This window comes from Pelophylax lessonae (assembly GCF_965119305.1).
Source record: "Pelophylax lessonae genome assembly, chromosome: 4".
NCBI lineage: Eukaryota > Metazoa > Chordata > Amphibia > Anura > Ranidae > Pelophylax > Pelophylax lessonae.
The window spans coordinates 547,103,863-547,119,607 of record NC_138771.1 but is presented as its reverse complement, the minus strand read 5'-3'; the positions used below and the strand labels follow the sequence as shown (position 1 = coordinate 547,119,607).

The following is a 15,745-nucleotide window of genomic DNA, read 5'->3' as shown; positions in this document are numbered from 1 at the left end:
TAGAATTGTTGCTGTTTTGATGGCAGAGTGGTCACACCAACTATTGATTTGATTCAAATTTCTTTTCTGTTCATTCCCTTTCCATTTTGTCAATTGATAAATTTAAACTATTAACACTTCTATTTCTGAAAGCTATATATTGTGTGTGTGTGTGTGTAATGTATGTATGTGTATATATATATATATATATATATATATAATATGTGTGTATGTGTATGTGTGTATATATATATATATATATATATATATATATATTGCTCAAAAAGAACACTTTTCAATCGGAGTATAGCATCAATTCAGTTAAACACCTGGGATATTGATCTGGTCAGTTAAGTAGCAGAGGGGGTTGTTAATTTCATTAACATCAAAGCAGCTAAAACTGATTAACAGGTGCATTGGATGGGCAACAATGGACAACCCCCCAAAACAGGAATGGTTTTACAGGTAAAGGCTACTGACATTTTGTTTCCCTACTCCTCTTTTCTGACAGTTTTTCACTAGTTTTTCATTTGGCTAAGGCCAGTGTCATTACTGGTAGTATGAGGTGGTACCTGGACACTATAGAGGTTGCACAGGCAGTCCAACTCCTCCAGGATGGCACATCAATACATGCCATTGCCAGAAGGTATGCTGTGTCTCCCAGCACAGTCTCAAGAGCCTGGAGGAGATTCCAGGACACAGGCAGTTACTCTAGGAGAGCTGGACGGGGCTGTACACAAGGTCCTTACCCATCAGCAGGACCCCGGTATCTGCTCTTTTGGGCAAAAGGAACAGGATGCGCACTGCCAGAGCCCTACAAAACGACCTCCAGCAGACCACTTTCCAAACAATCAGAAACCGACTTCATGTTGAGGGGGGTCTGAGGGCACTCTGTTTCGGTCCATCTGGCACCGCCAGGTTGCACCTCAGTCTGTTCAGGAGCTCAGTGATGTCCTGGTCCAGATCTTGGAGGAAATACCCCTGGACACCATTCGTCGTCTCATTAGGAGCATGCCACAACATTGCCAGGCATGCATACAAGCATGTGGGGGCCAAACTAAGTACCATTTTTGAGTTGCTACAATGAAAATTTCAGCAAAATAGACTACCCTTATACATCATTTTTTCACTTTGATTTTGGGGGTGTCTTTGAATTAAGCCCTCTGTAGGTTGATCATTTTCATTTCCATCTAATGATGTGGCATCCTTTTGTTCCTAATTAAAAAAAAAAAAAAAAACTCGCTAAATTAAAATCTTAACACATAATCACCATTGCTGCTGTTCAAGGGTAATAAATAATCATAAATCACACCGCAAAACAGTGTAAACATACTAAAACCGTATGTGACAAATGATAATTGCAAGCAAATGCTCAGTGAATGTCCAAAGTATAAAAAAAACATTGATCCAGATAAAGTGCTGTGCTTCACAACTTTACTCATACAGTGAAATGTGCTCATCACCCTCTGCTTGCACTTACCAAAGGATGTGGACCCCTTAGCAGTTCTGCATGTGGGTCTATATAGCTGTATGGTAAGTGGGACGATGTCAGCTCACGTATATCTTATGGCTTGGTGCTCATGGATGGAGAAGAGAGAATCCCAATAGTGTAATAAAGCCTTTTTTGTTTTTTTAGCAATTGTCCCGACAAACCCCCAGCATACCTCTAAGGCCCCTTTCACATGGGGGTGAATCCACTTGCTCAGTGAGGGATGTCCACTGATGCCCAGCTGAGCAGAGTGGACGCAGACACAGCCGCTCTGCTCTATTGGCGGTCGGTTGTAAATGGACAGGCTGATCCACCTAGACCAGAGCGGAGCGGCTGTGTCTGCATCCACTCTGCTCAGCTGGGCATCAGTGGACATCCCTCACTGAGCAAGCTGAATTCCCTCTGTGTGAAAGGGGCCTTAGAGGTATGCTGGAGGTTGTTGGGACAACGGCTGAAAAAACCCCAAAAAAGGCTTTATTGCACTATTGGGATTCTCTCTTCTCCATCCATGAGCACTAAGCCACAAAATACATGAGCCGACATCTTCCCACTTACCATACAGCTATATAGACCCACATGCAGAATTGCTAAGGGGTCCACAACATTTGGTAAGTGCAAGCAGAGGGTGATGAGCACATTTCACTGCATGAGTCTGAAGATGTGAAGCACTTCAGCACTTTATCTGAATCAATGTTGGATTTTTTTTTTTTTTTACATTTGGACGGTCACTGGGCACTTGCTTGCAATTAATATTTGTCACATATGGTATTTTTAGCATGTGTACACTGTTTTGCGTTGTGATTTACGATTGATTATCCTTTCATTCCTAACACATTACCCAGTCCATATCAGTATAGATATCCAGCATGATATTGTTCCCTATTGATGATCTGATGTGTTTTCAAAGTGTTCCTTTAATTTTTTTGAGCTGTGTGTGTGTGTGTTTGTGTGTCTATATGTATATATATATAATTATACACACACACACACACCGATTTAGTAATAAAACTATGACCACTGACCAGTAAAGTGAATAAATAATACATGATTTCTGTCTTTACAATGGCATTTCAAGGTCAGTGGGATATTTTGGGCAGCAAGTAAACATGACCTCCCTGAAGTTGATGTGTTGATAGCCAGAAAAATGGGGAGAGTATTGATTTGAGTGACTTTGATGAAGACCAAATTGTAATGGCTAGACGACTGGATCATAGCAGCTGTAGTGGTTAGGACCTACCAAAAATGGTCCAAAGAAGGAAAACCAACAACAGGGTCATGGAATGGCTAAGGCTTATTGATTAACCCCTTAAGCCCCGGAGGATTTGGCTGCTCAAAGACCAGGGCCTATTTTGCGATTCGGCACTGCGTGACTTTAACGGACCTTTGCGCGGTTGTGCGACGCTGTACACAAATGAAATTGACGTCCTTTTTTTTCCGCCCCCACAAACGGAGCTTTCTTTTGGTGGTATTTGATCACCTGTGTGATTTTTACTTTTTGCGCTATAAACAAAAAAAGAGCGACAATTTTGAAAAAAATAACATTTTTCAAAATTTTTTTATATGAAATCCCCCCCCCCCCCCCCCCCCCGCCAAAAAATGTAAAAATCTAAATTTTTTAACATTTTAGGCCAATTTTTTTCTGCTACATATTTTTGGTGAAAAAATCGCAATAAGTATATTTTGATTGGTTTGCGCTAAAGCTATTGCGTTTACTAACTACGGGAAAGATTTTTCATTTTTATTTTTTTTTTTTTTAACTAGTAATGGCGGGAATTTTTTTTTTTTTTTGCGGGACTGCGACTTTGCGGTGGACAGATCGGACCCTTGACTGACATTTTTTACACTTTTTTGGGGGTACCAGTGACATTACTACAGTAATCAATGCTATACATATGCACTGTTACTGTAAAAATGACACTGGCAGGGAAGCGGTTAACTTTATTAGAGATCAAGGGGTTAAGTGTGTCCCTAGGGGCGTGCGTCTAACTGTAAAGGGGCGTGGCTTTTGATGTAACCACAGAGACATACGATCCTACATAGCAGGATCGTATGATCTCTGCTGTTACACCAGGGAGAATGACAGGCGGCTTTGTTTACATCAGCCGTCTGCCTTTCTCCATCCACAGCGGGAGATCGCGAGTGACCTCCAATGTTCGCCGGGGATGGCAGTGAACGAGCGGGGGCGGGAGCGTGCACTCGCCTCCTATTGGCTCGTGGGCGAGTGACGTATCCATGCGTCACTTTGCCCAGGCGGGGCTGACTGCCGTAGTATATGTACTTGCGGCGGACGGCAAGTGGTTAACATATGGAGCAAAAGCTGGCCCATGTAGTCCAATCAAATGTCACTGCAATTAAAACTGCTGATAAAGATAATGCTGGCCCCAATAGAAAGCTGTCACAAACCACAATGCATTGCAGTTTGTTGCGTATCGGGCTTCGTAGTCACAGACCTGTCAGGGTGCCCATTAGACATATGCCGGTTTTCGGTAATTCGATATATCGCGGTATTGCATAGCCACGGTATTGTTATTGTGGCATTTTTAAAATACCGAGTTTCTCTGCTCCTCAGGCTCGGTTCACATATATGCGATGCGGGAAGGCTGCGAATTCGCAGCCTTTTCCCGCATCGCACACGCACCCCCGGCAGTTCACACTGCCATATGCGATACGCTGGGGGTGTCAATGTAATCTTAACGACACCCCCAGTTTGATCGCATATCGCAGTGCGATCGTGCATTTCGCACAGGAGCGGATCGCACAAGTGTGAACCGCTGTGCGATCCGATCCTGATGCGGCAGCAAAAATGCCTCCTGTGCGTGTTTGCTGCGGGTGCGATGCGAATTTAGCCATACAAACTGTATGGCTAAACTCGCACCGCACAGCTGATCGCATGTAATGTCGGAGCAGTGCGCTCCGACATTACATGCGAACCCCGCACACGCAGAAGTGTGAACCAGGGCTCAGTCTGACTTGTGAATTGATACATTTCAGTGAGCTGGATGACTCATTCACTCACACAGCTAAGCCCTTTCAGCATCTCCCAGTAACTATAAACAAAAATGATTACATTGTATCTTTTCCTTCCCTCTGCCAGGGAGAAAGGAAGTTTAACCTCTTAAAGACTGGATCTTTTTCTGACACTTGTTGCTTGCAAGTTAAAATCAGTTTTTTTTTGCTAGAAAATTACTTAGAACCCCCAAACATTTTATATATTTTTTTAGCAGAGACCCTACAGAAAAAAAATGGCGATTGTTGTAATATTTTATGTCACACTGTATTTGCGCAGCAGTCTTTCAAACGCAATTAATAGACTTTAATGAATAAAAAAAAAAAAAAAAACGTAACAGTAAGTTATCCCAATTTTTTTTTTTTTTGTTACACAGAGAATCGTGATCTTTATTCCAAGCTAAAAAATCGTGATTCTCATTTTGGCCAGAATCGTGCAGCTCTAATATATATATATATATACACACACACGCATAGCAGCCCACATTACATTATTATATAGCCATCAAGCAGTGTCTGGCTTACCTGGTGATGACTGGTCCTGGCGCTCTGATCCGATGGCCTGGTCTTTAAAGGGGCAAATCCTTGCGATCCAGAAGTGGTTAAACCTGCAGGAGGACCGGTGTTTTTATCTATTAATGACTTTACTATTGCTTTAGGCCTGGTTCACATGTATGCGGGTTGGTGGTTCACATGTATTGCGGGTTGGTGGTTCACATGTATGCGGGTTGGCGGCCCACATTTGCACAGGCATAGCAGCCCATTGATGTGAATGGGCTTGAGCTGCTATGCCTGCGTTTTCAGCTGAAAAAAGGTGCATGCAGAATTTAAAAAAATGCAGTGGCCATGAAATCCATCCTTCTTTTGCACCATGCGACTTACCTGCCGTTGCTGCACACGCAAACTGTTTTTAAATGCCGTGCCCACGTATATAAAAAATGCAGAAAGCTTGCCAGAGCAGGAACTGCAGGTTAGTCGCATGGTGCAAAAGCAGGATGGATTTCAAGGCCACTGAATTTAAAAAAAATGCTGCATGCACCTTTTTTCTGCGGAAAATGAGGGCATAGCAGCCCGTTCAAATCAATGGTCTGCTATGCCTGTGCAAATGTGGGCTGCCAACCCGCATACATGTGAACCGCCAACCCGCATACATGTGAACCACCAACCCGCATAAGTGAACCAGGCCTAAAGCAATAGTAAACTAATTTATAAACAACACCTCCTTCAGGTTTAACCACTTCTTGACCACAAGGATTTGCCCTCTTAATGACCAGGCCATCGGATCAGAGCCGAGTGCCAGGACCAGTTATCACCAGTTAGGCCAGACACTGCTTGATGACCTATTTTAGGCCTGGTTCACAGAGTCTGTACTGACTGACTATATAATAATGTGCATAAGTGAACCAAAGCCCCTAAATTCAGCAATGCAATTCAAGTGAGGTAGAAATTTAATAATTTAAATTTAATAATAGAATACCGTGATAATACCATATACCGTGGCAAAACCTTAATCAATTAACCGCAGCATGAAAATCTGATACCGTCACAAGCCTAGTGCCCATGCTGACCTCTGTCCACAGCCAAAAGCACCTACAATCGACAAATGCGTATCAGAACTAGTTCATAGAGCAATGGAAGAAGGTGGCCTGGTATGATGAATTCAAGAATGGTTTGAGGAACATTACAGATTCAAGGTGTTGACTTAACCTCCAAATTCCTAAAATCTTATCCCAATCAAGCATCTATGGGATATGCTGGAAAAATAAGTCCAATCCATTGAGGCCCCATCTTGCAACTTTCAGGATTTTAACGATCTGCTAGTGATGGCTTGGTGCCAGACACCAAAACATACCTTAAGGGCTCTTTCACACGGGCGTTCCTTTTTTTTTGCCCGATCAGGTCCTTTTTTTTTTTTTTGTAACAGACACGGATGACACTTGTGTCATCCGGTCCGTATGTCTGTTTTTCATCCCATCCGTTTGCGGATGAAAAACTGACATACGGACCGCCCGTGTGAAAGAGCCCTAAGAGGTCTAATGAAATCTCTGCCTCGGTTGTGGGTGGCATTAATATTATGGCTAAATACTCACCAGCCACTTTATTAGGTACAGTAAAGTACTTGCTAGTACCAGGTTGGACCCCCTTTTGCCTTTAGAACTGCCTTAATTCTTTGTGGCATAGATTCAACAAGGTGTTGGAAACATTCCTTCAGTGATTTTAGTTCCATATTGACATGATAGCATCACGCAGTTGCTGCAGATTTGTCAGCTGCACATCCACCACATCCCAAAGGTTCTATATTTGATCAAGATCTGGTGGCTGTGGAGGCCATTGGGAGTACAGTGAACACATTGTGTTCAAGAAACCAGTTTGAGATGATTTGAGCTTTGTGACATGGTGCATTATCCTGCTGAAAGTAGCCATCAGAAGATGAGTTTATTGTAGTCCTAAAGTTCCTCAGTTCAACATTGTGAACCCAGTCTTATGGTGACCTTGTGATCACTGCATATTAAACAAGGATCCTGTAATAAAAAGCAATAATAAAGTGCCTTGTGCATACCTTTTTGCTAAATGAAGCACTAGTGCACCCTTGCACAATCACTAAAAACCCTTATGTTAGGTGACCACTACTTTCCCAGAAGTTGGAGATTAAAGTGGTTGTAAACCCTAACATATATCCAGTGAAGCGAATAGCCTCAGATGATTTACAGAGAATAACCAAATCCATCTACATAAGTTTTACATGTATATCTGCGGTCTTCCCCTTTCTACACCCTTTTGAAAAAGCAGATTGTGTTTTAAAAATCTTTCTCCCTTATTCAGCAGCACATAGGTGGGTTGGGATAGTGGACTTACATGGTGTGAGAGTTGATTGGCGAAAAGGTACACACTACACCCCCTGTTCATAGGCAGAGAAAAGAAGGAACATGCAGAGCTGTAGTCCAAATAGATAAGCTCCCTCCCCGACACAAATTTTCGACAACTGTTATCTCATATGGAGAGCTTGTCAGAAGTGACTCATGCTTATAACAGAGGAACAAAGCACCAGAGAGAGAGTGCACTTAAAGCTTTGGAGAGAGATGAATAAAACACTACATATATATGTGCTTAGTTCAACTTTAATGAATGGGCTTTACAACCACTTGCCAACCACGCTATAGCCGAAAGACTGCTACAGCGCACGTTCATCCAGTTTTGGGAGGGCATGTATTGACATCCTCCCAAAACTACACCTGGTGCGCTCTGATCGGGGTAAAGTCAATCACAGCTGATCACAATGTAAACATACTTGGTGGTTATCTGAATTCCTTTCCTCACGCTGTTACAGCATAAGGAGAGGAAAGAGCGGGCAAGTGTGAAAGGAGACATCTACATTGATAATCAAGGGACTAATCATCTGTGCCATGATTATCAGTGCAGTCCCAACAGTGCCCATCAGTTCCTCAAATCAGTGCTGCCTCATCTGTGCCTATTAGTGGCCATTAGTGCAGCCTCATCAGCGCACATCAGTGAAAGAGAGAAATTACCGGTTTGCTAAATTTGAATACAAACTAAGAAAAAAATTTTGCTAATTTTTCATCAGTTTAGCAAAAAATGAAAAACCCAGTGGTGATTAAATACCACCAAAAGAACGCTCTGTGTGTGAAAAAAATGTCCAGTGTTGCATGACCGGACCGCACAATTGTCTTTCAAAATGCGACAGCACTAAAAGTTTAAAGTGCCCAGTATGCAAGTGGTTAAGAGTACTTCAATCCTACCTCCCAGTGTGGACACTGTGTCTAGGGCACTTTGCAGTGTGGCAGCTAGTGCCATGTTTATTCAGCTTAGAGAAAAATGGCTGTTTTTATATGGCCCCTGCCCTAGTCTTAGGTGCCTTTGGCATGATCAAGCACTTTATTTGGCATAAAAAAACATGGTATGTACAGGCAACTTATGCTGCTGCCATTGCATGAGATAACATTTTTAATGAATTTATGTAATTGAGAATTTTGCCAAGCTCCTTAATTTTCTTGGATGTTGTTTTTAGGTTCATGGATCTTCTGAAGCTTTCTGGATTCTGGTGGAAGATGTTGACAGTGAAGTGATTCTGCATCATGAGTATTTTCTTCTCAAAGCTAAATATGCCCAGGACGAGCATCTTGTTACATTCTTTGTGCCAGTGTTTGAGCCGCTTCCTCCACAATACTTCATCCGAGTTGTGTCTGACCGCTGGCTATGTGAGTGTTCCCTTCAATATATTCTAACACCTTATTATATCCAATGTAGTTGCACAGTGGTCATATGACTGCTAATGTTTTTTTCTATAGCTGGTTCCTTCATCTTTGTTTTTATTTTGATGTCCTGAAAAATCTTGGGCCCTGAGTACAAAGAATAGGGAGGACCTTTATGCTGCAAAGACAAATGGCTTTTATATCATCAATTAATGTTTAATTTACTGAAACTCATTTCATCTTAGTAATAGAGAATTTCTGACAGATTGGGTTCCAAAGCTGTACACAATACTTTAGTCCCTTGTCTGTAATTCATTCCACAGTCCACATGTGTTATTCTTATCTTACTACTTCAATACCAGACACCCCCTTCCTGCCCAGGACAATTTTCAGATTTCAGCACTGTCACACTTTGAATGACATTTACTCAGTCATGCAACACTGTAACCAAATGAAAGATTAATTTTGGTGGTATTTAATCACCGCTGTTTGTTTTTGTTTGTTTTTTGCTATATAAAAAAAATCCTGAAACATTAAAAAAAAAAAATTTTTTTTCATAGTTTTATAACATTTTGCAAATCTTTCTTCATAAATTTAGCCCAAAATGTATTCTGTTGCATTTGTGGCAAAAAATAACCCAAATAGTGTATATTGTTTACTCTGCGTAAAAGTTAGTGTCTACAAACTATGGTGTGTGTGTGCGTGTTTATATATTTTGAAAATTGATGATTCCTCAGGTACTGACGGCATAACCAATTTCTTAAGTACAAATTACCCCTTTTTGAAAAGTAGACACCCCTATGTATTTAGTAAAAGGTGTGGTGAGTTTTTTGAAGTTAGAAATTGTTGTCATTTTTTTTTTTTTTTTTTGTGTGAAAATGACAAAAAATAAAATCTTTTTAATATTTTTTTTTTTTTTTTTTTTAAAACATGCTTTCACCAAAGTAAGCTTCACCCTATGACTGTTGTGGCAGTAATCAGGGTCCCTGACTGATGACAGTATGTTTAAAAAAAAAAAAAGAATCTTTTTTTAATTTTTTATATTTTTTTTCCCCTTACATTTATTTTCTTCATTTTTTTAAATTTCCTTTTCCTTTTACTATTTTTTTAGTTTATTTTTTTTTTTTTTACAAACTGTCACCAGACCAGTATTTTGTCATCATAGTGGCACGGTACTGCTCTGGGAAATTTTCTTTGGCCCTGTATCATGTGATCACTATGACCAATTAAAGAGATCACAATAGTACACAATAAATGCCTATGAATGAAAGCCATTGTGTACAACTGACATGACCCAGTGATTGGTCACAGTGATCACATGGTACAACAATCTGTGTTCCATTGCACAGAGGGTCACAGATCGCACCGCTGCACAGCCCCTTGGGCACACACGAGTTCCGCAAGTGGCTGGACGTCATATGATGTCCACTCAGGATAATAGTGCTCCCGCTCAGCCATATTATAATAGGCTGGGTGGGAGGTGGTTATATTAGTTTCTGCTGTATACAATATAGTATAGCTCTGGAATGATTGTGTTTGTGATCAGCCTGGTATAAGCTGGTATACGCTGTTCTAAAACTGCAGCTGAAATTGATATTCTCTTTTTTCTTTCTCTTCTCGTGTTTAAGCCTGCGAGACACAGCTGCCGGTCTCATTCCGCCACTTGATTCTGCCTGAGAAATACCCACCACCAACTGAACTGCTGGACCTTCAGCCCCTGCCTGTTTCTGCTTTGAGAAACAGTGCATTTGAGAGCCTTTATCAAGACAAATTCCCATTTTTTAACCCCATACAAACCCAAGGTGAGTGATTTGATGTACAGAATTAGCGGTTACAATCAAGTTAACAACATCTGTTATTTACAGAATCTTTTTTGGAATTTTTTTGTTTTTGTGTATGCTGAAATTTATTTGCATTCCATTTTTTTTTAAATCCTCAATGTGTATATTTGAGTTATCATCGGCATAGACCTTGAGCTGTATTACATTTCAGATGATTGACTTATAAACGGAAATATTGTTAATACTGTAGATGAACACCGGCAGTGTTCACATTTAAACTACTACATCATTGGTATAAAATTCTGAAACCTCAACGCAGAAAGTGACTAACCAGTCTGACTTCCTTGCATCAAGACAGGTTTTTATTACAAGAATGAAAAACAAGCACTAGTAGGCAAAGATTAGAACCGGGTTAGAGCAGTCCTCTCCCAAGCACGTAAGTTGACTCCTTGGTTTTTGTCGAGGCAGGGTATGGCTTGGCCTGATCCTGGAGAGGGGAGGGAGGAAGGAGGACGTATTCAGATGAAGAGAATGTAGAGAGGATAGGTAATGCCCCTGTCACACAGGCTTTCCGATCCAGTCTGTCTGTCAATTTTTCAGGCGAACCTGATCGGATGCTCCATGTACCTCTTTGGAGCAGTGGATGTCAGCGGAGACATGTCCGCTGACGCCCGCTGCTTTCAGATCCGATCCTGTCCGTGAAAGCCAGACGGAGGGAAACCCTATTTTCCATGCGTCTGGACAATAGGATCGGATGAAAACGGACAGGCAGTCTGTTTTCAGCCTATCTCCCATGGAGAGCGGGGCTCTGACAGCTCTGTCCTCTGCAAAGTAAGTGGAGACGGAGGTGTCATCCGCTTTCTCAGCGGGGATCAGCGGATCGATCCCCGCTGAGAAAAATGGAGTCCGCCGAGCGCACCGCTCGTGAGAAGACCCAAAGAGGCAGATCAGAGTATAAGGAGGAGCAGGGAGCTCCTCAGGATGTCAGTCCAGGACTCAGGTGGCAGCGAGAGTAGAAACATTATCACACCTGTAGTATGTAAAAAGCAGCAGAGCATGTCCTCACATGTTTTTGTTTTTTCTAGTCTCACAGTTGCCTTTTAAGGAGTGTTTTTTTTATTATTTATTTTTTTTAATTGAAAAATTTGAGGTACCAAATTAAGGTTAAGTAACACACACACAGTACAGGAGTCCTATCCCTGGTGAGTCATGTCAAAAAAAATTATATAAATTAAATAACCATGGAAAACTATAGACACCTTTTTAGGATTTTATTTACTTCTAGAGGCATATCTCAACCACTCCTGTCTCTAATCCCTTCATTATATTGAAGATGTTATTGGGTGGAGGGGCCTAAGAAGAAAATGAAAAGTTACCCACCGATAGGTTGCACTTCAAGTTGTACGGTTTTTACTTCTGTTCATTGAAGGACACACCTAGGGCAAAGAAATTTTTTTTTCCTAGCATCTTTTCAGCAGCAGGACACACCAATTTTTTATGTCTTCTTTTTTATGTCTTCTTTGGAATTTTTTGTTCCAGTACACAGAAATATTTCGTCCAACTGTGGTGCTAAGCAACAGGCTAGATATCATAGATTTGAGTAGTCCCCAAAACACTGCCATCGAGTGCATGCAGACCCCTATATAGGGGAGATCAGCTGCAACAGGTCTGTCTTGTACACATACCAGAAAGAGTATTACTCTTTGGTGGATACATACAATGCTTGGAGCAGGTCTTTCTGTTGCAGCGCTGATGACCGTTGAATCCATAATCCGTTGAAACCCAGGGGGGGGGGGGGGGTGTACAAGGGACAGGTAACGCGGGGGTGACGTCTCGGCATTATTTTAGACCATCTCAGCTCTGTTGGAGGTCGGGGCTTTCCTCACACAGCTCTCAGGGCAATATTCCACAAACTGCGCCTCCCCCAGCAAGCAGGATGATGCCACAGATCTCTCCACCTGCAGTGCACAGTGACCCACTCCTCAGTCAGTGCTGATTCTAGTCATGGTGAGTGTATCTCTCTGGGGGGGGAGGGGGGAGGTGGGGGGGGAGAGAATCAGGCTGCTCCCTATCTGCAGCTCCAAATATTGCTGATATGGGTGCGTTTTAAAAAAAGCGCCTGGTGTCTCCAAATTTAGGGATCTCCTGAACACTTGTACCTCATATGGTGGTAAGGGTGAATTTTTTTTTTGTTTCCATGACAAACCACACTGCTTAGCTTGCCAGACTCCTTGGATCTTGGAGGCTTCTGTTCAATCAGATACTAGTCAGATGGCATTGTGGTCTTCCAGGGTCCCCCTTACCTTTCACTCCTTTTCTGTTGTGATGGAGGGTTTTATTTCATGCATGAAGTGGATGATGAAAAAGAGCTGCTGGCAGCAAGATAGGTGTGAGAGGGACCTCATTATGGTGGTCAGGAAAACTTTGATAATAGAAAATTCCCCATCCCAGGCGTTGGATTCCCAGGTATCTAATGGGACTCACAAGTGCAAGCAATCTTCCGTATGACCCCCCCCCCCCCCCCCTTTGGCAATTTTACAAACTTTGGTCACGGCCGACCAAGTCTGACACTACCCATCTGACAGGCCGAGAGCGTGACATGTTCTATGTACATAATCTCTGGAGCCTAAGTGCCGGGTCACACTTGTGCGATGCAGGAAGGCTGTGAATTCGCAGCCTGTTCCCGCATCGCAAAAGCACATCTGGCAGTTCACACTGCCATATGCGATACGCTGGGGGTGTCAATGAAATGTTAACGACACCCCCAGTTTGATCGCATATCGCAGTGCGATCTGACAGTTCGCACAGGATCGGATCTCTCAAGTGTGAACCACTATGCGATCCGATCCTGATGCGGCTGAAAAAATGCCTCATGTGCGTGTTTGGTGCGGGTGCAGTGCAAATTTAGCCATACAAAGTGTATGGCTGAATTAGCACTGCACATCCGATCGCATGTAATGAAGGAGCAGTGCGCTCCGATATTACACGCGATCGCCGCACACGCGGAAGTGTGAACCGGCACTTAAAGGGGTTGTAAATTCTTATGTTTTTTTATTTTTTATTTTATAAAAATAAATATGTTTATACTTACCTGCTCTGTGCAATCCATTTGCATAAAGCAGCCCTGATCCTCTAATTCTGAGGTGCCCCATCGGTGCTCCAGGCCTCTTCTCTTCATCTGGTGCCTTCATTGCTCCTGAGTCTGGTTTGCGGTGTGACAGGGGCACGGGCACTACCAAGTTTTCTGATTTCTGCGTTGTGGGTCTTCACCAAGACGACGAGGTGTGATGGACCTTATCCGTGCAGGGCTGTTGGTCTCTAGAAGACCAGTCTTCCCCCTCCATATTCTGCAACTTTGGGCTATCTCTCCCTCTTCTGTTTTACCCAATCAGGGTGCAATCAGACAACAACATGGTTGTGGCCTAAATCAATCACCAATGGGCACCAGGAGCTTGGTTGTGGCTCTGAGAGACTGAGCAGACTGGTCGCGCAAGGCTTGGTTCGCCGATCTCGTTCAGCTGGTTGCAGACACTCCGTGGCCCCTTCTACTCTGCTCGGACCTTCGTTCTTAAGGTCCAATTTTCCTACCTGCTTCAGTCGCTCGCTTTTATGGCATGGCTGGTGAAACTCAGGTAATGAAGGACAAATACCTTTCTCAGGCTGTCATATCTACCATGCTTCGTGCTTGTAAGTCCACTTCCTGGTTTACATACTATTAACTGGAGGGCCTACTTTGCTTACTGTGAGTTTTTTTGGAGTACATCCCTGAAAATTCTCCATTGCTCACGCTCTTGGCCAGGTATTGGTCTTAGCCGTTCTGTTTCAGCAACCCTTGCCTTCTAATTCCCTCATTCAGAGCTTCATTCAAGGGGTTTTCAGGATTCTCCCCCCCCCCCCTTTTTTAGACCACCTTTACCTTCTTGGGAACCTTGTCTTGTTGGCCCTACAAGAGCCTCCTTTTGAAAATATCTGGGATATTCCCTTCTCGTGTTTGTCTCAGTAGGTGGCCTTTCTGGTGGCCATCATATCTGCACGTGTCCAAGCTTTTTTTTCTCTTTCTTGTAAGCAGGGCTTCTTTGCTCTTGCTTTCCTACTTGCTTAAGGTGATGTCGGTTTTCCACTTGAATGAGGTCATTGTTTTGCCATTACCATCCTTCTGTCCTCACCCGTCTCATCTCAAAGAGGTGGCCCTTCATTGCCTTGATGTAGTTAGGGCCATTGGGGTCTACCTTTCCACTATGGTCTCTATTCATAAATCTTTTTCTTTATTCTTTGTCTTGAATGGTCCTAAGAAAAGAGAAGGACCTTTTTTGTCTTTTACCATTTTCAGGTGGATTCATCAAACTGTTGTCTGGCCTTACCCTTTCAAGCTGCGATCCTCCATTTCCGGTCACTGCACATTCTACCAGTTTTCTTAGTGCATCTGTGCTTTTCATCATTCTGATTTGGTTGTGCAAGTTTGCAGGGCAGCTACTTGGTTGTCTGTTCACACTTTTACCAAGTTCTACTAGGTTGTCGTAGCTGCCTCTGCGGATTCCATATTTGATCGGAAATGTTTGCAGGCAGTTTGAATTCTGCCAGGGTGTGCAGGTCCTTGTTATAATTTGTTTTTCATTTATGGACTCACCCTTCTTCTTTCTAGCACTGCTTTGAGATGTCCCATCTGTCATGACGAATGGCTGTGTACTGCAGTGAACAGAAGAAAAAAAAAAAACGGGATACTTGTACTCACAGTAAAATCCTTTTCTCGAAGTTCATTGACACAGCACCCGCCCACACTGCTGGCTACTAACTGACCTTGCTGCAGATGGGGGGGGGGGGGTTTGACCACCCTTGGAGGGCTTACCCCCCAGTTGTGCTTTTACTTTAGTTACACTTGGCGTCCTGCTCCTTTAGGTGGCCATGTCAAACCCCATCCATCATAAAGAATGGAAGTGTCCTTCACTCAACTCAGAGAAAAGGATTTTTTACATTGAGTACAGAAATCCCTCAAAAATCCCTGCATCCTATTTGCAGCTGGCAGAGTACCATGGAATGGATGACAAAGGGGGCCTAAGCAAAAGTGTATACAAAATGCCTTAATGCTGGGCCATTTACAGTTGTCTTGTCTCACTGTCTAAAGGTTAGGTTTGCCCGAGTCTAGGTTTGCTAGAACTTCAAGAGAAGCAGAGTGATGATACATTTGGAAACAGCAGTCTTGCAGTATAGGAAAATATCGCTTGGACTCCTATGCATGTACTCGATGTTGTCTCCTCCCATCTTAACTTGATTCTAAAGGT

At 42.7% G+C, this 15,745-nt stretch overlaps 1 protein-coding gene across 1 annotated transcript in view; it reads left to right on the top strand.

Annotated features, from left to right (window-relative positions):
- SNRNP200 (small nuclear ribonucleoprotein U5 subunit 200) overlaps positions 1–15,745 on the top strand; it is an 84,583-nt gene that overhangs the window by 40,200 nt on the left and 28,638 nt on the right. The window contains exons 28-29 of the mRNA XM_082253285.1: positions 8,502–8,691; positions 10,314–10,487. Of these exons, the coding sequence (XP_082109411.1) occupies positions 8,502–8,691; positions 10,314–10,487 (364 nt within the window). The remainder of the gene's footprint in view (positions 1–8,501; positions 8,692–10,313; positions 10,488–15,745) is intronic.